At 43.6% G+C, this 27,634-nt stretch overlaps 1 protein-coding gene across 2 annotated transcripts; it reads right to left on the bottom strand.

Annotated features, from left to right (window-relative positions):
- Positions 1–1,900: 1,900 nt before the first annotated feature.
- SNAPC3 (small nuclear RNA activating complex polypeptide 3) lies at positions 1,901–26,646 on the bottom strand. 2 transcript variants are annotated; one of them, XM_059724705.1, is made up of 9 exons: positions 26,615–26,646; positions 20,185–20,262; positions 13,682–13,766; positions 10,882–10,986; positions 10,158–10,307; positions 7,509–7,591; positions 6,070–6,234; positions 5,290–5,397; positions 1,901–2,580 (listed from the first exon to the last, which is right to left on the bottom strand). In XM_059724705.1, exons 1-9 carry the CDS (start codon positions 26,629–26,631, stop codon positions 2,433–2,435), a joined length of 939 nt encoding a protein of 312 aa, XP_059580688.1. In that variant the 5' UTR covers positions 26,632–26,646; the 3' UTR covers positions 1,901–2,432. The 2 variants fall into 2 exon arrangements, with proteins under 2 accessions (XP_059580688.1, XP_006270910.3); XM_006270848.4 differs by lacking the exon at positions 26,615–26,646 and adding an exon at positions 25,308–25,563.
- Between the last annotated feature and the right edge of the window lie 988 nt (positions 26,647–27,634).

A 27,634-nucleotide genomic window follows, 5' to 3' on the forward strand; every position in this document is an offset into this window, starting at 1 on the left:
CTTCTAGTAGACAACCATACTGATTATCCTTTTAGTATTCAGCATTATAAGCTATCACACAACCAAGCAGTAGGCTCAAAAGTGATACCAGCTGTCTTGATCACAGCTGCAATACTGAAGAGGACTGTAAAGCCAGTATGTCAGGAGAAAGCAGCCAAGTAAAAGGGGGTTGGGGGAAGGTAACGAAGAGTATTCTAACAAATAATGAGGGAAACATTTGGCACTGCAGTAAGAATCATTCTAAGGGGGATTTTTGGAAATGCTTTCATAGAGTACATGAGCTGTAGATCTACCTGCTGTTCTCTAGGGCACAAATACTTTTAAAAAGTGTTCTACTTATACCTTGATGAACCATATGAGCCTGATGAAGGGCACGTGAGCCTGAAAGCTTGCAGAAAAAGATATTTTTTTTACAATTTCTCGGTCTAATAAAAGGTATCATTTTGGAACTAAGAGTGGTAGATTTTTGCACTTCTTTTTGTCTCAGACCTCTTGGGTACCACATACATCCCTACCTGTACCTTTTGCCTTCTAGATTTAATTTCTAGATACCAGCCATACCTATACTCCTACAACTGAAAAGCTTTAAAAGGGTGGCTGTGCTGGAACACTGAATCAATTCCCCATTGGCAACTGGGGCCTCTTTTCTTCAGGCTTGCTGTCCATGACTGGCATTTACCTAATACCTAAACTATAATCTAAGCTAAGACCTGTTTGTATTAGGCAGATCACTGCTTGAATGCTCCAAAAAATTCCTGAGGGGTGTAAAAAAATATCATACCAAGAAACTCACCACCTTCCCATCTAAGTGCCAAAAGCATTTCCTCTGACCCAGTCTTCAAAGGGAGGACATACAATAGAGGTGACAAGATTTTGAAAAAGCAAAACAAAACCTCACAGATCTTTCTTCCTGGGACAAAGAACCACCTACTCATTTACTACACCCTGCAAGGCAAATACCACAGCAGTGTGCGCCACAGGGCCCCTAACAAACTTTTTGAAAGACAATGGGTTTTCTTTTAAATTTACATGAGAAAAGCAGTTCATGGTATCACTACAACTACCCAGCCAAGATCTGCTTTGGTGAATTCCCCAGAATTCTAGATCAGTTAAGAAACAAGTCACGAGATCTAAGCTACTGGGAGGATGCAAAACATCTCAGCAAGCAGAGGTACTCTCACTCAGAATCATAGAAAATAAAGGTTGGAAGGGACCTCAGGAGGTCATCTAGTCCAACCCCCTGCTCAAAGCAGGGCCATCCCCAACTAGCTCATCCCAGCCAAAGCTTTGTCTAGCCAGGTTCTGAAAACCTCCAAGGATGGAGATTCTACCACCTGTCTGGGTGACCTGTTCCAGTGCTTCACCACCTTCCTAGTGAGAAAATTCTTCCTAATATCTAACTTCCCTTGCTGCAACTTGAGATGGTTGCTCCTTGTTCTGCCATCTGCCACCACTGAGAACAGTCTAGCTCCATCCTCTTTAAAACTTCCCTTCAGTTCCCTCAGTCTTTACTCATAAGTCATGTCCCCCAGCACCATTTTTATCGTTCTCTGCTGGACTCTCTCCAATTGGTCCACATCCTTTCTGTAGTGGGGGGCCCAAAACTGAACACAATACTCCAGATGCAGCCTCACTAACACTGAATAGAGGGGGAAGAATCACTTTTCTGGACCTACTGGCAACACTCCTACCAATGCAGCCCAGTATGCTATTAGTCTTCTTGACAACAAGGGCACGCTGCTGGCTCATATTCAGCTTATTGTCCCCTGTAACTCCCAGGTCCTTTTCTGCAGAGCTGTTGCCCGGCCAGTCTGCCCCCAGCCTGTATTGGTGCATGGGATCAACTTCTGTTAATATTGGTACATAGGATTAACTTCTATTAATTATTAAACAGAATAAATACTAAAGAGGTAACTTTTAATAATTCCACAGTGCTTTATAAAGAGAATTCAAGCACCATTTAAAAATACTTGCAACGCATAATGCCCATTTTTAAATCATTTATGCCCCACACATACCATTTTTGAAACACAGACCACAGATCAGTAACTGTACAGTTCACGAACACCTCTTCCCTCACAGAGGGAAAACTGAAAGGACAATGTATGGCAAATGACAAGTAACCCCTGCTTGAAGAAAACACCTAAAAATGAATAACTGTTCTCTCTAGTTTCTTAACACATACTCTCCTTCAACTGATCTGGGTACCTACCGTCAGCTCTTGGGCAAAAAACACTATGGCCAGAATTTTCAAATCAAGATGGTTTCAAAAAAATGTATTTGCATTTGCAAATCAAACTGTCCTTTTCAAAATTACCCCCCAAGACACAAGCCAAGCAGCATTGGAAGGATTGCTGATTGTAACAACCAAACAGCCATAGCAGTAGATCCACTGATCCAGGTCACTGAATTCGTCCTGGTGAAGGCCAGCCTTAGTTGAAAGTCCCAGGATCAACGTAAGGGTAAGCAAGGAACTCTCCCAGTTTGTTGCCTTCTGCATCATAATGGAGCATTCGGAAACAAACATCACAGAAGAAGCAGGGGTCCTCTGGAGCAAAACTGTCCTCATTGGTCACCCATCTGTAGGTTTCAAAGTACAGGTGTTTCATATTACTGGTTTCATATCTAGCAGGTATAGGAAACACACCCAAGAAAAACCTATTCTTAGACAGATTGCATTTAATACCTATAAATACAGGGATGTATAAAACACACAGTAATCAACTAGCTAATTTAATTATCACTGCCATCATCTTCATGCCACTCCTAGAGGCAAAGCTCTTCTCCAAAGACAGGTTTCCCCAAACACCCACTCACCAGCCACATTCTGCAGCAACATGTAGTAGGGATTTCTTGGGTCTATCCTGCTATTAGCACAACTCTGGTTATTCAGATTATAATATGAAACTCCCGTTTCCTGCCAAACAACTTAAGGAACACCAGTTAAAGCTCCATTTTCCCCTATTCCCCAGGCTATGCCTTAGACAAGTGGTCCTCAAACTTTTTAGATTTAGGGCACCCCTCCATAACTTTTTTTAATTTACTGTCACCCCAGTTGAAAACCACTGTTATACTGCTTCAGTTTAGCTTAATAATTCTCAACTGGGGCCATGCCACCACTGCTGCCAGGTAAAAGTGCCCCATGTGCCTCATGCATAGTCAGACTGAGACAGGAACACCCAATAGTCACCCCCCCCACCCAATTGAGAACCACTGCTTTAGACAAAAAATAGATTCCTGAGTGATCTGAACAGCCTGAGCAACCACCAAATTAATTCAGAAAACTGACAAATTACTGAGCAGGGAGATACAATTACATGAAAAACGGCCTGATCACAGGCACTGGTATTTAATGTTGCTCTTAAAGAGTTGAAGGCTTTCCCCCAGTGTTATTAGCATGAAGATTTAGTAGGTTCTAAGCTGTCTTACTATTACACAGAGGCATTAGTAAGTTTTCATTATTGTTTGTTAATTAAAAAGCAGAGTTTGCAACAATTTTAATTACTGTCTGATCACTTCTGAATTTGTTCCAACTCAGGAGCACGCGCACGCACGCACGCACGCACACACACACACACACACACACACACACACACACACCCTTTCTTTTAAATCATAGGCTGAAATGAGTCAGGCAAAACAGAAGATTACCAAGGGAGGGTATTAGCTGCAGGAGAAGTTGACACCACTGGCACTGTCAGAGTAAAGTGGGGGAAGCTGACTAATAATTTTCTTTATGATCGTCTTTAAATGCCCCAACAAATCAAGTCCCCTGCTATTTCAGCATAGAACAGAACATGCACAATATGCACTCAGAGCAGCTCTGGTCAACCATGATTCGACATCTCCCACCTAAGTGCTAGTCCTGGATTTAAACTTAATGTCACTGGAGACTATCACCTTTGACACTGCCTTCCCCATCCTTCCATCCTGAATGGAAGGGATGGAGACATGCAGCTGAGGGTAGAGGGGAAGGGACAGGGTGCCAAGTGTGCAGGGGATGGTGGATGGGCTTCTTAACTGATTTGGGGCTTAAAAATAAATAAATACATAAATAAATAAAAGAGATGCTGCTGCTCATGTGATATGGTCTGCCTGTCTGGGAGGGGGGACCTGGGAGCTGCACTGCAGTCCCCCCTGCGGTGCACCCTATCTTCACAAAATCCTGGATCACCCATGGGCATCTCACATGATTATAAGCCCTATTTTCAAAATGGCATCTAGGGAGCTCAACTAAAAATGCTGGGATGGACTGTCCCAACAAGATGGATGCTGGCATTCCATCCTAAGTTAGCTTAAATCAAATTCCTAAAGATATAAGAGCACAGTTCTTGTGCCAGAGTGGGAAAAGAGGCATGAACTTGTTTTTGAGAACAACCAAGCCAAATCTTCTTGAAACATAGGAATTTATACCTTGCTCTTGGGACTAGTTTATTTTCCTGCTACAAAGATTTATACAATGACAATAGATGAGTTTTTCCTACCACCAAATGATACCACCAAATACCTCTCAGCTCTTTAACTTGACTATTCAACCAGTAAAGCCTGTTTGTGGTATTTCAAGAGATCAATTCATGCACAGTGTAGAAAACAAAAGACGTACATTTGTGCATGTGGAACCAAAAAGGAATCCTACTGGGGTGCATGACAAAAACATTAGACTCCCAGGAGAAGCTATATTTTGGTATTTTAACATTTACCAACAACTACTATTCTAGGCTCTCTCAACCTTCCTATATTACTCTAAATGCATGCTTCACTCCCTTCCTCTGTAACCATACTCTACCACCACCCCTTAATATATTGGATTTAAGAAATATTGCATATTTCTCCTGAAAAGAGGGGGGAATACCATGTTACATTTTTGTAATAATAACAAATTTAATCCAGCATTCTCTGTCAAACTCAGGAAAACAAACTGCTCTAAGTCCTATATTGATTCTACACACTGAGCAGAACACTCTCCAAAGATTTGGCACCACTACGATTTCAACTCTTTTGGCTGTCCTGGCATCAGTTAGTTTATGAGATGGGTATATTATAAGGACTGTAGAGCACATTTTTCACAAAGAACAAGATCAAAAAGCACACGAAGTTATGCACTGAGAATCATGCTGGATTGTACTATTAATAGCTTGAACTAATTATAATCATAGACGATTAAAAAAAAAGCCATGTGTGCACACACGCACGCACACACAGAGTATATAAAAAGCAACGAGACTTCCACAAGTAGAAACTTTAGTGGGGTGAAGCAACCTGGATAACCAAATAAGTTTGATCACTTACCTGGCTATATACATTTTGCACACAAAGCATTTTCTGGTATATAGCCAAGGCTTCTTGATTAGCAGAGGATAACGAGTTCTGTCCAGACAATCATCACGATGAATAAGCCTCACAGAAAGAAGGAGAGAATAAGACTTAACTATATTGCAAAATATCACCCCAGATAACGATGTAAAATGATGGCACTTACCATGATTTAAAGGCCAGTTTAAGTCAGGACAAATCATATTCAATGTGGCTTAACACAAATGTAATCTGTAAAACAACACTAACTGCAACACACTGGAGATTCATTCACTATGTTTACTAGTACTTTATATTAGTCATGTAATCCCTTATCCTAGAACGTGCAGAGTGCCATGAAAGCCCTAAATGCAGCAAGCTCAAAAAAGACAAGTTGTTTTTTGGTTCCAGCTACAGAAGTAGAAGTGAAAGAGTGTTTCTACCTTCTATCCACTGAGGAGACCTATGATGGATGACCACAAGTAGCTGAGTACTCAAGGTGCCCAACTTTTCCCAGGATCAGGCTGTTTAAACGAATGCTAGTGAGATACATGGAGGAGAGAAAGAAGTGGAGAATATGGAGCAATACAATATCAGAGGGAAGGGAAGTGGGAGAAGAGGCATTTCCTTTCTGCTGCAGAGGATTAGGCACAGAACCTTTTCCTAAGTGTATTCTCCATGACACAATAAACTGTATGAGGTGTTCTACTAGTGAGGAAGTTAGGAAAGGCAAAGCACTTACATAACTACATGAACTCCCAAATTGTAGTAACTTACCTTATGTCTGTGATGGTAACAATGTGTTCACAATCACCTTGGTGACAGTACAGATATGGAAAACCAATTTTGAGGGACAAGTCATTGAAGGTATAACCTTCCATATTAACAGCCTGAAGATTCCCATAGCCTCTGTCATGAGATTTTGACCACTCAATTACTGTTCTAAAATGAGGAAAAGAGTGTCAGCATTGTTATACAAGAACCTGGGTTTAGTAAATCTTTTCCCTCACATGTTCAAGAAATTAATGGTATAACAAAACAGTAAGCCAGCCACAAAAATATTCCACAGAAGACGTATAGTACTACTGTGGCTGGTTTCCATCACATCTTAAACTGAATATGGGGTAGGGTAGCAACAAGCTGGAGCAGTTCTAGACCATGTGTGGTCCTGGGACTGGGAGTAACAATCAGCTGATTGTTGGTCCCAGCCCTGGGACCACTCCAGTTCACATAGGCAACCCGGCTTTCAATTTGCCAGTCCAGAAGGGGCCTGAGAAAGTAGTAATAGCACCACTGGATCTGAACATGTGGCAAGGCAGGAGGTGCGATTGTTGGGATCAGAGATCAGATCCCATTGTGCTATTAAATAAATGTGGGCCATGGCCCACATGTATTAGATATAGTTTAGTTTATGATAGATGCATTTGTATTAGGTTCCTTAGATGTAAAAACAAAGCAGCCTTATCAATGAAAACCATAAAGAAGGTAACAAGAAAAAACAGAATGGTGAAAAATAACTTTTCACGATAGTGAAAGATAGATACAGAATCCTCCCTTTCAGAAGTGTAACTTGCACAAAAACATAATTCCCAACTAATTGACACCTTCCACATCCACAAGAGAACTGGTTCAGTCCCGTTTCAAAAGTTTCAGTGAAGCAAAGAAATCTGAACACAGCCAATCAACACACTTAATGAACAATTCATATCTGTGGTCGTAAACCTGAGGAGAATGAAGGATCTGAGGAACTGTACAACCCTCAAGAGTTGAGAGATCCTGGGCCTACATCCATCCATTCTTCTTCCTCAGATAAGACACCTTTTAGCAGATGCTATTAATGGGCCATTTTTAAATCTATTCCAGGCCAAACTGTAACTACCCAGCCTTTCCCTTTCACAGCTGTCAACTGCCAAGAAGTAAATCAACCCCAACTGCTACCATGTTAGAGGTGCAAGAGAAGTTCCACCCCAGTGTTGGAAAAGGGTACAGACAAGGAGAGAAATTAGGGACCTTCCCTTTTTTCAGAAAACTTGAATGTAAGGAGCAGGCTGAGGAAAATAAGTCAGTCAATGCTGAATGGAACAAGTCTGATTTACCTTCACCCAGCTATTAAAAGTTCCTGCTTCAGAAACACACCAGATCATCAGGAGACCTGGTCAAATTTTCCTTCTCCCCAAAAAGAGTTCCCTCCAAAACAAGATCTATAAATACTATACCTGCTGAGATCTCTGCACTCTGGATGCCTTTTATCATTGTAAAAAACTCCTTCAAAATAAAAGAAGGCAGCTTTGTACAGATCCTTGGATAGAGAGAGAAAAATAAGGATTTATTAATACAAAACAATACATGAAAACACCAGAAACCTTGCAAAAAGAAGCCTATGAGGAAAACATGCAGTTTGTGTACATAGTTTTATTGAGTCATATACTGTCAGTTTTTGACCTGATCAACCTTACTGGTTTCAGCTTACATGGAGATGAAATAATGTGGCTTCTTTTACTGTCCGTGGCTATGCAGTATTACTCTCCTAAGGACATGCTGATCTTACATACATATTCTCTCTTTTTTCTTCCCTCCCTTCTGCCATTGATCCCTATTTTCTAAGGATCAGGAGCATCATTCCATGGCATTTAGGCAAAATTTTGCTGCAAAGTACTGAAAAAATCAGCAAGGTCAGAGAATACTAGGCAGCAAGGTGCACTGTTCCTCAGGATGACAAACCCTGCGCTGCCATGGGCTATGCAGAAGGAGCCATGGCCTCTCCACCCAGCTTTGGGGGACCACAGTTTGGCTGTCTGCAGCCACTTCTGGTCCAGCAGTCAATCTGCTGCAGCCCGGCACCAGGCCACAGCCCAGGGATTGAGAACCCCTGCCCTATACAACCTGTTGAAGAAGAAAACTGTACCCTGTAAGAGACTTAGGATTCCAGACAGCAAGTTCTTCTTTGACCAGGGAAACTGGCCAACTGCCTTACGGGTAGACAGGGGTGTAGGCTGATACATTATAATCTGCCTGGTAACTGACTCCCTAGCCCAGCCCCTGGCTTCTTTACTTTTCATTCCAACCAGGAAGAGCACACACCAACTGCTGAAACTTCCTTAGCCTGACGAAGGGTTTTTGAACTCGAAAGCTTGCTTAATAACTATTTTCCAACTATTTGGGTTGGTCTAATAAAAGATATCAAATTCACCCAAGCGAAAGGATGCTTTAGAACATTAGCTGAACTCCATATGGAAGCATCTTAGAATTTAACACTTCTGTAAAGAACCTTTCTGCTTAGGAACACATCTTACATACGTTGTGCATCATGATACTATACACACACACGGTGTATACACAGTTTTACTGTAATAAAAGGAAATCGCAAATCCAGAGCATGAGCCTCTCCTTATTTTTAACTGCAATGTAAAATAAGAGAGTTGATCTTTCCCTCTGGAATCTGCTGACTTTGGGCAATTAACTTGAGCTGAAATTATTCTGTACTTAGAAGCATGAGGTGCTTCACACTACCTAATACCATGAAAACCTGATTGTCTTTAAAGCATCCATACATCTCAAGGTATTTGACAAAAAAAAATCAGTGAACATGATGTGCAAGTATATCCTAGTATCCCTACCACAACATCCAAAGATTAACAAAACTGTATAATTCTAATTCAGTAAGAACAATCTGAAATCTCTCCATCCTTCCCTCTAATTACCCTACATGTTTTACACTTTGCTGGCTGTCAGCCATTAACATAAATAAATGACCAAGGCTACCATTGTGAAAATGCAAAGACCAAATTTTTGAAGCCGAGCAATCAGGGTGGTGACGGCTGGCCTGTTAGGGATTCTGTACAATTCTGTCATTCTATTTTGTCACCAAAATCCTGCTGCAGAAAGAGCCTTGCCCACAGATTCTCTAGGGGGCTAACTGTACATTCAACCACAGCATTTTACTGCAGGAGCTGCCATGGAGTCATACCTCCAGAGACAATCCAGATCCACAAGAGAGCTTACAATCTTAATACAGAAGTCAGAGAAAGGGTGGAAGAAGGCTGGGGGGAGTACTGTTAAAAGCATTTTAAAGGTTAGGATCAAAAGGGTGAAGGGACTGCACAATCATTATTTAAGCAGAGCCAGGAACTGAACTCAGGTATCCAGAGTCCCAGTCCAGTAGCTTAAATACATGACCACTTTTCTTCATTACACACATTAAGTTTTTGTTATATTTTTGACAGCTTAAAGTATAACAAACCAGGGGTCACCCTACCAAAAGACAGGGAATTTAGAAAAGAAAATGTTTCCTTGTTCAGCATGAGGTCAGAGAGGAGAGGGCTCTAGAGGGCATTACATAAGGTAGATAGAAGAAAGTGAACTTCTAGCTAAAACTAGCAGGCTGTTGTAATTCCAATGTCAGTGTAAATAGAACATTACCACATCATCCAACTCTGTTCAAACCAGGTCATTTTGGCAAAGGGATGAACACAACTGAGCCTTACTCACATTATGGAACAGCGATTCTCAACCAGGTTGCCTTGAGATCCTTTTGAGAGTGATTCAAGGTACCACTTTTAGATATGCAAACATGATTTGCAAGATAAACTCAGAGATTTCAAGTAGAAGTCCACTGTTGTGGTCTTTCTGAGTTCTTTGCAACAGAAAAAAAAGCTCTATTATTTTTCTATAGGCAAAAAAAGAGTGAAAACTAAGAACCGGCATTTTCCAAGGGGTGCCTCAAATCTAAAAGGTTGAGAATCATTGTTACAGAACTTGACCACTGTCAGACAGTACAGTCACACCTTCTCCTGGGGTATGTGGGTAGAGGGAAGGACTACACACATATTCCCATGCCTTGGTGCCTTTAAATCAGATGACTGTACCTTGCTGATGTGGTCCGGAGCCTGGTCAGGCTGGCTGCTGAACTCACCACCAATCTGGAGGTCACTGACACAGGAAATGGAGTCTCTTAGTTCAGTGAGTTTTTGACTCCCTAACACAAGGACCGTCTGATATGGTTTGTTTTCTTTATGCTAGAAAGCAAAAAGGGAGATGGCTTCAGTTAAACCAAGTACCAGAACATCTTTAGTACAAATGCTGCTCCAGTATGAGGCCAATACAAACAGCATAAGGCCCAATGTCCCTCCAAACAAAGCTGCCAAAAGCTTGCCCTCTACAGCTACTCTTTAGAGCAAGAGAGTCATTTGGAAGCACAAATGCTAAACTCCCTGTAGTAGCAAGTAGCTTGGGCCTGACCTAACAGCTATGTACAAACATAGTACTTTAACTTCAGATACTACATATTCTGATTCTTCTGTAAAGCAGAGTTCCTACCAAACTGCTGTAAATGTTTATGTCTCTTCAACTGCAACCTAGAATCATCAAAAGCTACCCTGGCCACTTGTCATCCACTATTCTTACACGGTGCCCAACATAACAGGGCTCCAGCTAGATAACTGTAGATGCTAACACAATTGTAGTGTTCAGTAGCTCATTTTTTATAGCATCACACTGCTTGAGTGATTTCAGCAGAGCTACTGGTGGAGCATGGCACTCTTCAAGCTGGATAAAGGTATCAAAACCTAACCTGGAGAATTTAACACTAACCTTTTCAAATATGACAGGACAGTAGATGTTCAAAGTTAAAAGCAGGTCTCCCTCTTCAACTAGATCTTCTGGATTGTTAGGCCTCTTTCCAACAGGTTGAGACTCCTAGAAGATATAAAGTGATATAACTGTGTCAGAGTATATTTTATTGCTGCTTGTGAAGAAACCAGACAAGGCAAGGAGAAAGTGTGCGAAAATACATTCTTTCACAATACTGCCTCTTGTTAATAATGTATGGGTCCTGAAGCTTCTTTCCCCTTTACAACTGCCAAAATCTCCAAACCAAAAATCCAGCAGAGCCAGGCCTTTTGTGGCACTGACTGCTACATTCTGGCGATGAACTGAAAGCATCTGTCATGCTCTTCCCTTCAGATGAAGCCCCAGCTGCCAGAGACTGAGGAAGTAATGTCTCCCTTTTGTTGCAATCAGTCTGCCCCAACTCTGCCCACACAAACGCACACAAACCAAGACAGACTGCTGCAAAAATGCTGTTTTGGCACTCTGGGCAGCACAAACTGCTCTTTTAGCCTTAGTAATAAAGATGCTTATTGCTGTTGGATCTCAGTGGAAGGATGAGGGCAATTCTTTGGAGTTCAAGCTAAATGGACTCTAACACTACTCTCTTTTCCTAGTGACAATAAAACAAAAGCTTTCTAATGTGTTTTAAGTTTTACTTTAAGTTCCATTACAACTACAGACAAAGCAGAATTCCAGAGCATCTGTTATGATACACAAGCTCTCTTCTTAAACAGGTTGACCCCAAGACTGCTGAGCAGCTATTAGCCTCTGTTCCAAAGGACAGTTGTGTGTGTACTGTGCAGCTCTAACTTTCACAGTATTTGGTCTTTCTTTTGTAAGCATTTGTCCCAAGGAGCTGGAGATTTACAAATTAAATCCTTCAATTAAAAAAAAATTACCTCTGATGAACAGAGAAATGCTTAAAAGCAAACTTTAATGCAGTGATTCTCAACTAGGGTGTTGGGGCACCCTGTGGTGCCACTAGATGCTATGACAGGTACCATGAGGTGTGAGGAACTAAGTGAGATGTGAGAAAAAAAGCAGATAAGCTAAAGAAATAAGGGCAGGCTCAGGCTTGTCCATGCGTAGATGATTCTTCACCCCTACTGCACAGCCCCAGGAGATACGCACTGTAATATATAATTTATTTATTTTTAATTGGGTACCACTCAATGCACAAAAGATATGGAGGGGTGCCTCAAGTCCTAAAAGGTGAGAACCAATGTTTCAGTGGGTCAACCAGACAAATTAAAAATACTAAGTTTGGGGCAGGGGGGGGTTGATGATAAATTTATTATTTTAAAGCCAATCTGATGGCTCTTGAAAACCTGGGGTGGCAATACTGGTAACTTGGCTCAGGAGATCTGACTGATGAAGCCAGAGCCATGTCTCTACACTCCCTGATATGCATGTTTTTAAACAGAAGCTGAGATTTTGGCAATATCACAGGTTTCTAGGAGTGAACTTTCAGTATTTCCTTTGTCTAATCTTACCATATGTTTGAACAGCACCCAACATATTGGGACCATATAGGAACTGCTGTACTGTGGTGGTGTGAAGGAGATTCAGACAATATTGGAGTATATTAGATACTGCTCCAACACAATGAGAGAAAAAGTTATTGACCTAGAAATACTTTCAGAACAAACTACCACCTCACCTAAGGAAGTGTCAATGGAATCATTGTTTACAAACTCTTAGTTTAGTTGGAATGGTATACCTGGCTTCACAGCATAGAAATAGAAACCCTTTCATTGTCTTGCAACTCTAGAAAAAGGGTGTCACAAACCCTGTTATGTTTTGGAGTTTGTGGCATGTCATCATTGTTTCCTTGTGCTTTACTGTATTGATATTGCATGTGTGGTTTCATCATAAAGCCCATGTTATGGTCTATGTATATCTTTATGATTTGGGATATGGTCTAGTCAGGGAACTACTCAGGAACTAGACAGAACTGCTAATTATTCCTTGCCCTTGTGGTCTAGAGTCAAGACAATGACTATTTACAACTGCAGACAGAAGGGGCCACTGGTAGGATGGGCACCCCTGCATCCTGTCCGTTTATGATGTAATCAACTCTACAATAGCAAAGGGATCTGGAAGTGATGGCCCACCAAGCCAGCAGAACTCCAGGTATTTCAAACACACCAGAACTTCCTGAAGGATCCTGGTGACTCATGAGCATTTGAATAGCATTAATGGCAGGGGGGGAGGACAGAGGGGGGGCAGCTGGCTTCCAGTCTTTTAGAGCCTAGATAGGCTAGAATATTCATCTTTGAATCTCAGGCTTTGACGTTCACTGGCTCTACCAGGACTGGTAGAGTTGGCATGAAAGCCAATCTCCAGAACTCTGGCAATGACTCTTACGGAAGCTAGTGGTGGCCATGAGGGTAAGACTCTGTACTTGTTTTCTTTTTATCTCCAAACCTATGGTCTGTTTTGTTTGCATATCTCTTTCAGCCTATGCAATAAATCCTTTTTGCTGTTTGTCTCCTTATAATTGCCAGCTGAAGCAATACATTTCTAGGCGAGTTAAATTCCAAGCTGACTCTCTCAACAGAGAGGGGGACCCATCATTTCTTCCATAACCTATAAGTGGATGCCATTAGTGGCTAGCAGAGATGCCTCATTGCAGCTGAAGAATCCAGTGTAGCTACAAAGGAACTAAGGAGCTACTTCAGGGCAACCTCAGTCTGTTCCTTGGAGCAAGTGCAGCACAGAGCCTCTTGGGCTCCTGGGGTTCCCAGTGGCTATATTCGTAACAAATGGAAAGGAATCTTACCATTTCATAAATAAATGTTTCTGTTCTGCAAGGACGATCTATAATTATGCTTTCCTCTCGCTTATCCAGTGCCTTCTTTCTAATTCTAGAGGGGAAAGGATAATATAAAGCAAAGTGTTAAACTGACTGGCATTGAGATAATCAATCATAACTTCCCTAAACGTGACTGGCAAATGCATAGGCTTAGCACCATCTAGTATTTGGCCTATAGAAAGAAAAATTAAAGAAAAAGAACTCTCCCCAAGACCTTTTCCTATGCCTCTTAACTAAAGAACTTACATATGCTTTTTTCCCTTGTCCACTGTATCTATAAGCAATGGCCACCTTGGAGCTAATATGAGCCTGCTATTTTGTTTGCACCTGAACACCTCCTCCTTCACAAGGCCAGTAAGTGATCAGTGTATGCAGAAAGAAGACAGCTTCAAATGAATTCCCTTATCCCTCAAATTGCACAAATGCAGAGTAGCCAAAAGTATGAGTTTTGAGACAGCTATGAAACCGAAAGTGGAACCATTATTTTCTACCTATTTGGGAACTGCTACTCTAATATTGTTTTAAGCATGAATTACAAGTTAAATTCAACAAAATCACAGACCTGAGGATTTAAGAGTTTTCTTTACCTTCCCTCGTATTCCATGAGTCTAGGTATGTATCATTATATTGATTGTCAGAAATTTGCTGAGCAGCATAACCCCACCGTTTTTGCAATCAACCTGATCAACTAGAACAAACCATGACATTCAAACTATTCAACTTTCCTTAATACAAGTCACCCAGTTAGATGCTATATTCAAGTCAGGTAATTACACTGGACAGTCTCACCATTAAAAAAGGAAGAGTTAAAAAGGATTCTGGAAGAACATCATAAGCTTCTTTCTTCCCAGGCACCTCAGTCTTGCTGTTGGTTGAGTACTATCCAAGAACATCTAGGTACAGAAACCTTATGTGGCTTTAAGTTACACTGACTGATGACGGTGGCCTCTCTTACCAAACTACTTTCTTTCATGATTGTTTTAACGGCTTGCTGTGTATACATCAGACCAAATCAGAAATCCAAGCTATTTATTTTCAGTCTCACTTAAGCCAAAAGAAAAAGGAGGGAGATGTAGATGTTAAACCCCCCCCAAACCAAGGAACCTACAAGGAAAAGCATACTGCTTCTCAATCATACCATATTTCTACATCTCTACCACACTTTTCAAGACATAGGCATGTCTATTTTCCTGCAGACTCTAGGGTTGTGTACTCAGTCCACTGATTGGCCAAGTAACGGTCAAATATTTTAATCATTAACTTATTAGAACAGTGAAGAGAGATATTTTAATCTTCAATAGGTTAGATACTTATGCTAATTACAACAAAAAGTTAACTGTCATTGTGAAACAATGCAATTAAACTCTGAAAAACTGTAATGATTTATCAGAACCAGCAATGTTAGGTAAGCGTAAATACAAATGATATTCAACACTGAAACAGGTTTTTTTCTTTTCCTTGGGTTTATCCTGCAACCCCAGGACCAGCCCAAACAGTTACAAAATTAAAAAAAAGAAAAGAAACTGAAATAAAACACACACCGTGCTGGCTATGAAAGCTTGGAACACTGCCTCTTGCACAAAAATGCAAAACAGCAGCTGGGGCAAGACTGGGTTGTAATAACAAGTCTGCCACAAAGAAAATCAAACTCCGCTAATGGCTTGCAACCCATTAGGCATAAGAGGGAGAGGCCCTTGTGGTACGCAATACCTGACCCATGCCATAAAATAACAAGTGATGATTCCTCCAAGACAAAAATTGTTGGCAGACACCTGACACACTCATCACATGGGGGATTTGTACACATGCTTGCACCACCGCACTGGGTGCTTTTAAAGGCACCTAGCACTGCGGTGCATGCAGTTGTATAAGTGGCGAAATGCACGTCAGCGCTGAGATAATGGCAGCAGTGTGCTTTTGAACTAAAACACGTTGGATGTGTTTTAGTTCAAAAGCGCACCACTGCCATTTTCTGCATGCTGACATGCATTTTGCCACTTATAGAAGTGCAAGCAATACAGCACAGTGCGCCTCAGCTAGCATGCAGAGCAGACTCAATTAACTGAGTCTGCTCTGGCATGTCCCAGCATGAAAATGTATATGTATAAATGCCCATGAGCACCTACAAGCAAAGAAAGCCAAAGAAAAAGGCTGAGCCAGTGTAAATAAAGAAGGCAAGGAAACAACATATAGATTTCAACTGAACTAGCAATTAAAGAAGACAAAAGACTAAATACACATTTCAAACAAAACCTGCAAAAGATGCAGAAAAGAGGTCCTGTACGTGACATCCTCACATTTCTCAAAACAGGCATCCAATGTCTAAGGTGTTACAAATACCTTAATCATTCAATGTATGTCTGGAGTTTTGTAAACAGACCATCACTGGTACAAGCTATTGCAAATTTGCCCCATTGATAAATAAATACCCAAAGACAGGTCCGGTAACCAATGCCTCTAACTATCCTGTTTGACCACTCAAGGCCTGCCACATTTAATTGCCAAGCTAGTCAATGGCTACAAAAAAAACCACAAATCTTCACACCTAGACAAATTCAAAAACAGGAGCCAGGCAATTTAACAATTGTAACATGATGGTCACCCTTTTCCTCCCTGTTTTGTGTTATGTCTCAGCTGTGTGTTCTTGGGCAACCCTGGCACAGGATACAGTCTATCTGACTCACAAAGGACTCACCCCCCTCCCTCCCCTCCTCTACCTAAACGAAACTAATTAAGATGCAGTGAGAGACACACCTAAGACCCTCAAGATAAGGGTGACAAGAGTGAACCAACTGCCCTAGGTCTCATTTGCATCCGAGATGGAACCAGATGACCATTCATTTACATGAGAGATGGAGAACAGAAAGCCTGAAGCAGAGACTGCAGTGAATTCTGGGACCAGAGAAGCAGGGGAGCACTGCATGATGGGGAATCTGTGCTCCAAATGCTAATCAACCCATGTTCACACACACCCAGCTCAGCATTTATCAGACCAGTTCTAATCTGGATTTACTAAGGACTCTTCCCCCCCAAGTTTAATAGGCATCTCGGGCCGTACATTCCCCAGTCCCACTATGGGAGGCCTATTTAAACTCGATTGACTAAAACTTGGTTGCTGGGTTAGGGACTGCTGAGGCAAGAGACCGAGTCAGAGGGGATATGGGCAACATTTGAACAATGGTTAAGGGTTCATCACAGCGTCCAGCCCGCTGGAGCCCTAATCACAGGTGTTGTCATACTTTTCCCGAGACGACTGGTGGGAGTCCTCTCCACAAAAGGTTATGAGCACCCCAATAATTGCTTTAAGTCTGTTAAAAGACTATAGTAAGATCTGGAAAAGTCATGCTAAGCTGAGGCTTGTGCACAACAAGTAAAAATCCAAAATCCTGATGCTGCAAGCTATCTATTGTTTCTGAAGAAACCATGAGATATCCCATCAGTATATCTGCCATCCATAGGAATTTCAAGCTGGCTCCCAAGTATTTGGTTACTCCCTAATCTTATGTGTTTCCTGACTATCAATCAGTTTCTTGAGATGTTCCAAACCAGATAACCCCTTGTCAATAGAAAAGACAATGATTTACACAATTAAGGATGCTTCGAAGCAGCTGAACTGAGGGTATAAAAATCTGTAAAAAGTGTGTGTGCTTAAAAGAAGAAGAGAGAGGTGCTTCAGAAAGAAGAAAACTCCTGTGCTGACACCATCCCCTGTCGTTCTTGGGACGCTGGAAGAACACATCATCTCCCTTCAAGGACTGTGCCTGTCAGCTCTGCAGCCTGAGTACCTTGGACTGGTGAGATCCCAGCTCTCTCTCTCTCTTTTCTTTCTAGGCATAAACTTCTGAACCTGAATTGTATTAGTTAAGCTTGAGCTAAGTTTCCCCAAATACTTAGTGAAACCAGGGTAGTACTGTAATTGTTTGTGTTTGTTTTTCTTTTGCATATCTATTACTACTAGTACCATTATATATTTCATATGCTTAGCAATAAATAACTTTTATAGTCAAACTGGTAGTAATTGGGTATATTTTTCCTTCTCTGCTTCTCTTTCCTCCCGCGATCTGCAGCAACGCTTCTTTTACCTAAGCTAAAGATCCCTGTGAAGCCCAAAAATATTGTGGGGTCTGCTCACCAAGAGGCCAAAGATTGGGACGTGCTGAGTTTGAAACACATAAGGGGATCAGCTTGTACAGGCTGATTGACCCAGTTTGACTCAGACGTGCCCTTATGAACTGAATGCTGGCCCATGAGGGTGTCAGCTGGACACCCAGCCGGATTCAGAGGGATTCTGTTTACCTGTGTGCTTGTGTCTGACTGCAGTTTATTGTTGCTCTGATGAACTGATTCTTGGCATATGAGGGTGTCAGCCTGTCCATGATGATCAGCCCGGCTGGGTCAGGCATGTCACGTTAATTTGTGTGTGTTTGTGTGTATGACTGATTTGGGGACTGGAGGAACCCAGCCCCATTGAGATTGAGTCCTGCAAGATAGCTCCACTGGGGGTGAGGGCTTGCAGAAGGGAGAGATACAGCTCCGTATAGTAACACAAGCAGCACATTGACAGAATTACCAAGACCCTAGAAACATATCCCTAATAAATGGACACACCCCAAAGTAATGGGCAAATCTGGTAACATTTGTTTGGATTTTAAATCAGCCAAACATCAAGGAAAAATGCTTTGAAGCTATACAACTAAACAGTGTGAAGCAAGACAGAACTGCCAGCAAAGTGTGCAGTCCTAGAAAGATCAAGAAGCCATACTGCACCCAGCCCGCAAGTAAAGGCTACAAGACTGGGCCAGCTTCCCTGCCTGCATTGGTGAGAAAAATATGCAAATATGGTGCAGCCAAATATGTACTGGGACTTTATGTAATAGCTCATTTTATATTGAGAAAGAGTCTTTTTCTGTCATTTAGTTTTGTAGCTTGTTGGTAGTTATTAAAGCAAACCTTTCTGCTATTAATCAACCAAGCGCGTCAATTCTTAAAGCACTAGGTTTAAAAACCCATTTTTAAGTGCAACACATAGCAACTATAAAAGACAAAAGTCAGTTTTTAAATGCAGTTATACTAAATAGTCAGCACGCCAACTCTTCAAGCGTTTTGCTTTGAATTATCTCCATCAGCTAACTGCTTTATCTATTTCATCATCATCACTGGTATTTCCTTCTTTCTCTTATTCTGAATATTAAATCTGAACTCTTACATTTAATTCTCTTTTCTAATCTTAAAATTGTTATACATGGTCACCAGATTCCTAGCAGTGGAGGTCTTCGGTCTAATTCTGTTTTTTGAATGGATGATTCCCCAAACTTTCATTCCACACATGCAATAGTGAATGGCAGTATTAAAAGAATTTCTGTCACTCTAGCTGGACTGCAAAGAGAACAACTCTTTCTACCATGATGAAGCAACAAGTTGTTTAGATTCAACTACTGGGACTGTACTGCACATTGTTTTAGAACTGAATGGGCACTTCTTGCTTTATAATTTGCTATATTCTGCCGAAGTGTTTGTTTTTATATCCTTTAAAATTTGCAAGTCATAATAAGGCTGAAAGCTGAATCAAGTTCAGCATCAGAGAGGTCACATCCCTGGAAAAGTGTATCAAGAAGGTAGGCAGCATTATGTGCAGAAGTAATTGTTCTTGGCTTCATGGAATATCTGACAATATTTGACCATGGTCAAATAGTTCAACTGACATTACATGACCAATCAATCAACTGTGACCAGCTTGCCAACCCCACTGCAGACTTTCAAATATTTTTCATTAAAATCAGTGGCAAAAAAGCACTCATTGCAAGAGCAAGCTATGTATTACTGCACTTTGTTTACTCAATGCAAAGCAAACAGCACATAGTATACCAAGTACAATAACAGCCTATGCTGGCCAAGCATAGGGCAATTTAACTAATATATAAAAAGGCCTCAGATATGTTGGGCTTGTCACTGCCAAATATTAGCATTTTAAAAGGTAGGATTCAAACTGTCCAAGGGCACTGATAACACAAGTGCGACCTTTTATCTATAACCAGAGGACCACTAGTGTAGACTTCACAACAATATCAGGGGCCGGATTGCCTAAGATACCCTCACAGCTCTCTGGAGAAATTGCTTCCCAACTTGTGCCACGTTCATTTTTTGCCTCAAATTTACATGTCAGTCCAAAAAAGCTGGATCCAGAGCTCAGCAACTGAATCAGGAACCTGGTGCTTTATACTCAGTTTTAATCAAATTGCTAAATGCAGATGGCACAATTCTAAATTTCTTGCTCCTAATATTCTTCAGTGCCCTATAAGAGCGGGTCAGCACAACCAATGTTCCTTGAAGACAGCTTTCATATATTTAATGTTTTTTCTAGAAATTGTTCTAGCAGCTACACCACTGTCTGAAAGACACACGCACATTTACACTTCATCAGTTAAAGAGTTTCTCACCAAGGTTATTACTAGGAAAGAACAACAACATACCGAAGAGTTTCTAGCGTGGTGTCTTCAGGAATAACCTCTGGATCTTCTTCTCCATCAGGGCTCTTTAACATGTCAATGCTAAAGATAAGAACAGTTGTTAAAGGAATTTCACATCACATGCCTTTCATACGCATTGCAATCAGTGACTCTATTCTCAAAAAGAAAAAATCAACTAACCACTGGTCAACAAAATATGATTTTTAAATCTCAATAAACAGCTACAGCAGGGCTCTCAAACTGGTAGCCATGGACAGCATGGAGTTATGAGAGCTTAAATCCAGTCACCACTGCTCTTTCCATTGCTCCAACATCAGCAGCAGCTGGGGATTCCATGGACATCACTCCTGTCCCTGTCCCAGGCAGGGAGATGCAGCATGGTGCAGCCTTCAGCACTGGAAGAGGGCCTAAGTTGCTCTGAGTGTCTGAGTGGTGCGGTGCAGTGGGGGAGCTCATGACCAAGAAGCTAAGGGTGAGTCAGGACTCCTGGGTATGCAGTGCAGCAGAGGGAGTAGCAGCATCACAGGCAGGCATCCAGAAGCAGAGTCCAGCAGGGAGATCCAGTGAGCAGCAGGGGGGCACATGTGCAATGAAGAGCAGCAGAGACAGGACACCACAATGCAACAAGAGAGGGCATGCAGTGCAGCAGGGGGTGAGGGGAGCAGCAGGGGGACTGGCACAATGCAGGGGGGAAACATGGGGAGCACAGAACACAGTGGGAGGGGCTCCAGGAAGCAAGGTTCAGTGAGGGGAAAGGGGGGCAGCAGCAGGGGTACCTGGCACAGGACACAGCAAAGGAGCACCCTGCACGAAGGTACAGCAGTGGAGGTGCCAGGCTACAGAGCGCAGTAGCAGGGGGTGGTATCCAATGCAGCAGGAGGCATGCATACAGACTCCAGTGTGGTCCCTCATGGCATGACCCCTGCTAGTGTGGCCCAATAAGCACATGACCCCAGGCCACTTAAAATTTGGACAGCCCTGAGCTGCAGCATATACTGGAACATACACAACATACACTGGATTGCTGCGATACTCCTGCAAAGTAAATGCAGTAAATAATCTCACCTCCTGGTTAGAGCTTTCAGTTTCTTAGATGATCAGTCCAATTCCTTCTGACTACAATTTATGAGTTTTGTTAGCATCCAGTGTGACAAGGTGTGCCTTTCTAGAATCGACACAATATTTACTCATGTAATAAATGCACTTTTTTTTAAAAATGTTGCCACCACAAACTAGGGTGAGACCATTTCATAAACCCTAGAGTACAACTGAGGAAGTATCCATAAAAAAAAAAAAACTAGCTGTGATCTCATTTGAGCATCAGCCCCTACTTTCCCAGCTTGCAGAATCTTAGACAAGACTCAACTCAGAACAAAACTAATGTACAGTACTGTGCGGACTTCCTGTGTGGGTGCATTTCATCCTTCAACAAACTATCTTTTAAGAGAAATACTCCTACAATCTGTTTCTTTAGAAATCTAGATGCAACCAATATACAGATAAAACTTTGAAAAATTACAATTTAACTGAAGTCAGTGGCATCACTGCCACCATGATTTGGTCCATAATACCAAAGGAGCCAGACCTTACAAACAGGAAACACACTACTTAGAGTGCACCCTCAGCAAGTTTGCAAATGACACCAAGCTGGGGGCTGTAGTAGATATGATGGAGGGTAGGGCCAGGATTCAGAGTGACCTAGACAAATTGGAGGACTGGGCCAAAAGGAATCTCATGAAGTTCAACAAGGACAAGTGCAAAGTCCTGCACTTAGGATGGAACAATTCCATGCACCAGTACAGGCTGACTGGCTGGGCAGCAGCTCTGCAGAAAAGGACCTGGGGTTACAGTAGACAATACACTGAATGAGCCAGCAGTGTGTCCTTGTTGCGAAGGCTAATGGCATAGCAGGCTGCATTAGCAGAAGTTTTGCAAGCAGAGCAAGGTTAGTAATTATTCCCCTCTACTCAGCACTAGTGGGACCACATCTGGTGTACTGCGTCCAGTTTTGGGCCCCACGCTACAAAAAGGATGTGGACAAATTGGAGAAAGTCTAGCGGAGAGTGACAAAAATGGTGGGTGGGCTGGGGGACATGACTTACGAAGAAAGACTGGGGGATCTAGGCTTATTTAGTCTAGAGAAGAAGAGATTGAGGGGGGACTTAATAGCAGCCTTCAACTACCTGAAGCAGGGTTCGAAAAAAGATGGAGCTAGACTGGTCTCAGTGGTGGCAGGTGACCGAAAAAGGAGCAAAGGTCTCAAGCTGCAGCAAGGGAAGTTTAGGTTAGATATTAGGAAGAATTTTCTCACTAGGAGAGCAGTAAAACACTGGAACAGGTTACCCAGAGGTGGTGGACTCTCTGTCCTTGGGGGGTTTCAAAACCTGGCTAGACAAAGCTTTGGCTGGGATGATCTAGTTGGGGCTGGTTCTGCTCTGAGCAGGAGGTTGAACTAGATGACCTCCTGAGGTCCCTTCCAACACTACTTTTGTATGATTCTGTTTTTGTTTATAAAATTATAAAAGAATCAATCATTCTTTAAAACAGCTTCTTTTGTTTATCTTGTGCCGTGTATACAATGCATGATGCAGTGTATGGAACTACATACACTTATTTAGCATGAATGGCTGAATTAACTCAGGATTACGCCATTCATGAAAAACATGGGTGTTCTATACTGATACTGAGTAAAACACACCTTCTTGCAAAGCAGTCATGCCAGAACCTCAAAAATGGGAGGACGAGGGCCAAATTCAAAACGTACTGATGGTGAGGGAAGAGAAAATTCTGGCCAAGGAAACAAGCCAAACTGTTTTATGAAGAACGCTATGAGCCTTGCAACATCAATGAAGAACAAAACAGTGAAAAGGTCTTGCTTGAAAGATACGTGCCGTGAGGTACGTGGTATTTAATTAGTCTCCCCTGGAAAGGTAGTACGGCACCAAGTTGTACAAACAGAGATAAAAAGTTGACTCAAACTTCAACAGATTCGGACCTGTGGTTCTGGGAAAAAGAGAAGCAGAAAGGCATCTAGCCACTTTGTCCTTCAATGGCCTTCCATAACTATGGTGGCCCACGTTGCTTTTTAAGTTTTGAAGTTATGTTTTAGTATTTTTATCTGGATTTATTCCTTATAATTAAAAATAGTACACTGCCCACTGTCATCATCTCCTCCACCCTCAAAGGTTTAGTTGCAGTATTTCATCACCTTTGATGCATGCATATGCTACACTACTATATCAAGACCCTTGACACTTATTTAACAAAATCTTGCAGACATTTACAAACCAACTGGCAGCCCTGCAAGTGATTTAGTTGCAGCCCCTGGGCTCCTGCTCTGCCACCACTCCCCCAATCACCCTGCAATAGCAGCCAGAGTTTCTGGGCTCCCCCTTCCTCCTCCAACTGTTGTCCCTGCCCCAGGGGGCAAGGCAAACAAGCACACAGCATGGAGAGTGGACAGCGAGTCTGGGGCCATGAAACCATGCGGTGCAGTGGTGCAGGGGAGAGGGGGAACATGAGTGGTACAGCAGTGAGTGGGGGAGGGCGCAGCACGGGACTGAGCTGCCAGCTCCAGGCAGGACCCACAGGAGGGGCTGCAGCCACTCTGCCTGGCTCCATGGGGCCTAGGGCAGTCGCCCCAATTCACCGTATGCTAGGGATGGCTCTGAGTCTACAAAACTATTTTGAATACTACCTGATCAATATGCTTGGTAAATGAAAGAGGTGGTCCTCACATTCAAACAAGGTGAGTGCAAACTGAATACAGAAAAATTTGCTACATCTTACAGATTTGATAGACATAGAAGCCTAAAACATAACCAGGTTTTTAAATGATTGCTCTACTTTCTTCCACCCACCCCCAACACACACACAGAGCATGTCCAGATAAGCACACATGTGGTTTGTGGTGCTTCAGACCCATCCGTGGCACTGCAAACTGCACACACCGCACATGTAGACATTTGGCACACTGCTAATTTGCAACACAGCTAATTTTTTCGACGCCAGGAGATCCCTGTGTCAAAAAAAAAATCCATGCCAGAAAAAAGCGGGGCGGCACATGTGGCAGTAACATGCGCCACCCAAAACCGGAGCCTGTCTGGCCAGAGCCATGCTGCCAGCCAGACTCCACACACTTGGATCACTGCCACTAGAGTCCTGGGAGGCCCCCAGGATCCCAAGTAGGGATCGCTCATGGGGACGTCCCCATACAGGACATACTGAATTCATACAAATCCAAGACAAATTTAAATTTAGGAGCAACCCCCCACAACAATTAGATTCCACACAAGGAAAGTTGTAAATTTATTATAAATTTCCATGTACAGAATCTAATTTTTCACCCCCCTCCCACTGCTGCAGCATGAAACACAGCAGCAGTGGGGTAAGCAGTGGGGAAGACAAACAGCTTGACCCCTGCCTTCCCTTCCAGTACCTGTTCCCTGCCACCTGCCCCCTCTCCCACTTGCCTCTGCTGCTACTACTTACCCTATAGAGGGGCCCTGGTTCTGGGTCTGACCTGGGACACGGAGTGTACAGTAGCTCTACCCCTGACCCAGTCAGGCAGTGGCAGGAGCTCCAGCCCTGACCCCCGCTAGGCAGCAGCAGTAGCAACAGCTCCAGCCTCAGGCAGACAGTGGTCAGGAAGCAGTGACAGCTCCAGCCTCAGTCCCAGGCAGGTGGCAGGGGCAGTGGCCTGGCCTTGGCCTGGGGCAAGAAGTCCAGGGCTGGAGCTAGAGCCACAGCAGCTGCCTGCCCCAGCCTGGTGCTCAAATCCAAGAAAACTCTCTCCCCGCCAAAGCTTGATGGATGGGGGTGAACCTCATGTTGGATTTGAGTAAATATGGCAGTTTCACATATCACTTCACATGCACAGATGCACGTGCACAGAGCACACACGTATGTACATGTGAACACACAGGTGCGCACACACATGCACATGTGCATGCACATAGACATACGCACATGCGCACACGCACGCAGATGCATGCATACGTACGTATGCGCGCATGCGCACACTCAAGCACGCACCCACACATATGCCGCTATTCATACACTCGTGCACGCGCCCCTCCTCCCCACCCCAGCGCAGTCCCGGCTGCTGGCGGCCCCCGCCCGGGTACCTGCACACTGCGCGAAGCTCGGCCGCCGTGTCCAGCGGGCAGCCCAGCTCGGCGGCCACCGCCGCCTCTGCCTCCACCACGTTCCGCTGTGCCAGGGACAGGTCCGCCGCGGGCAGCCGCTCCCGCCACAGCGCCCCCACGGCGCCCACAGGGAACACGCGCGTGCACAACTCCGGCGTCTCGTACTCCGGCCCGGGCCCTGCCATGGCGCCGCGCGGGGCGCACTGGGACCCGCGTCCCTGAGCCCGCCCCGAGGCGGCGCTGCCGGCCCCCCGCGCTCCGTTTATCCCTAACTGGGCTCTGCCCAAGAGCAGGAGCAGGGGAGGCTGGTGGGGCCTGGTGACGTCTCCGCCTGTGCTCCCGCCCTGAGCTCACCGGCGTGCGGTTCTGTGGGGAAGGGCCGGCCTCGGCCCTGCGGCGGGCTGACCCCTACACATTCGTTTATGCGCCTTACAGCCTGACTGCGTCTTTGGTTGAGTAGGTGCTTAATAAAGTACGTGCACTAACTAAATGCAGGGTGCTTAGAGTTACTGCACATGAGCACACGTTATTTAGTGACACTACGTGTTGGCCTCATCACATGGTGCAGGAGGCTATCAGCTTGGTTTGTGCCGTGCTACGGCACTGTGCGGTGTGATTAGGTTAATGTGCAGTATGTGGTGGGAGAAACCTCCCTAAGGTCCGTTGTCTAGCTGTAATTTGATTGACAGACAACGCGGGTAAAGAAAGACAGCTGTTTATTTGCTCGAGCAAAGACCATAAAGCCAGCAAAAGGCAAAATGGCCCCCCCTCAAGGGTGAGGCGATCTTTTATACTTATTACAACAAGGCAAGACTATATGGTTAACAAAAAGCAATACTTGGGCAGTGCTTTATAAATCTTTATAACAGCATATTTCTATTAAGCTGAACTAGCACTTTTAAAAGCTAAAAGTTAAGTAACAGTAACATTATAATATGTTAGCAAAACCTTACACAGTAGTAGATACTTCTCAAGGACACAACCACTGCACCCAGAACAATGGCTTCCCTGTCTTATCTTATTTCTTGCTGTAGCTGATTTTTCAACACACAGACACAGATCCACTTTTTAACTCAGAAAATGCTTAATACAGTTAAAATGATTACTTGACACAAGCAAAGGCTTAGCTATCATTCTGCCTTGTGGTCAGCTGCATTGCTAGGCCACAGATCATGCCTTGTATTCAGCTGCAAAGCTAATACTTCTTAATAATCCAAATTATTGTTAACCTAACAATATGCTATCAGAAAACTATTCTATTTCAGGGTAATAACAAACATGCTCACCACAGTAAGCGTCTCATGTAGACGCGCCCAGTGTCTCTAAATGCCTCCAGGTGCCAGGATTGCGGCCATGCAGTTCATGGTGCCAGAGGACTGCTCGCAGGCTTTCTTTCCCTCTAGTTCATTCCTGCAGCCTTTTGGCTAGGGCAGAGCTTCCCAAGCTGTTTCTCAGCATGATCCTATTTAGGGCCCCATTTCCTCAGCATGGCCCCTCACTCCCAACCCACAGCACCCACCCCCATGATCCCATCCACTGATGTTGTGACTCCATTTAGGATGGTGACCCACAGCAGAGGTGGATTAACAGGGCCCCCTGGCAATTGGGGGAAGGCAGGCAGGAAAAGTCTCTAACAATACAGGAGGTGAGCAGGGTGCTTGTCCCCGGAGCTGATGCTGGGTGGGACAGTGGAGCGGGACCAGCCTCTGCTGGATGGGCAGCACCATGTTGCTCCAGGGGTTTTTGCAGCGGGTCTGTCATCCGGCCGGAGCACACAGGAGCTTCTAGGCCTTGGGGAAGTACCTTCCACAACTGGTGCCTTCCTTTTGTGGCCCTATTGGGAGGCTTGTTTGGTGTAGATCCAGGCTCCTGCAGCCCCAGCGCAGGCCTCTGCTGAACCCTCTTCACAGACCCACCCTGTGGGCCAGGTGAGTGGCTGGGTGGGTCAGTGGGTCAGATCTTGTGCGGGGTTTAGCTGCAGGCGTGATCCCGAGCAGCCAGGATGCAGGGGCATAATTTCATTATCTGGTCTGCAGGGTTCCCCATGGGTATCTGCTGCCAGCTTTTTGGACCTGTAGGAGCCTGTGCAGTACTGTGTAAAATCCTTATACTGCTCTCTAAGCTACATGGGCAGACCCTCTGTCCCTGCAGAACCCCAGCTGGCTGCGCGAGGGTACAGGTCCTGTGGTAAAGCTCAAATCGCAGGTTTGGGCCCTTCGGACTGTATTGTGCTGATTCACAGGTGACTTCAGAGGAGATCATTCTCAGACAAAAATTTTCTGACAATTGCAAAAGTTTAACCGTCA

The sequence above is a fragment of the Alligator mississippiensis genome, chromosome 3 (assembly GCF_030867095.1).
Source record: "Alligator mississippiensis isolate rAllMis1 chromosome 3, rAllMis1, whole genome shotgun sequence".
Classification (NCBI taxonomy): Eukaryota; Metazoa; Chordata; order Crocodylia; family Alligatoridae; genus Alligator; species Alligator mississippiensis.

Coding starts and splice junctions, on each gene's coding strand:
- SNAPC3 (XM_006270848.4), bottom strand. CDS start 25,513: ATGGCAGGGCCCGGGCCGGAGTACGAGACGCCGGAGTTGTGCACGCGC. Junction 20,263..25,307: donor GAGCTTCGCGCAGTGTGCAG/GTACCCGGGCGG, acceptor TCTTATCTTTAG/CATTGACATGTTAAAGAGCC. Junction 6,235..7,508: donor GAGTGCAGAGATCTCAGCAG/GTATAGTATTTA, acceptor TCCTCATTTTAG/AACAGTAATTGAGTGGTCAA.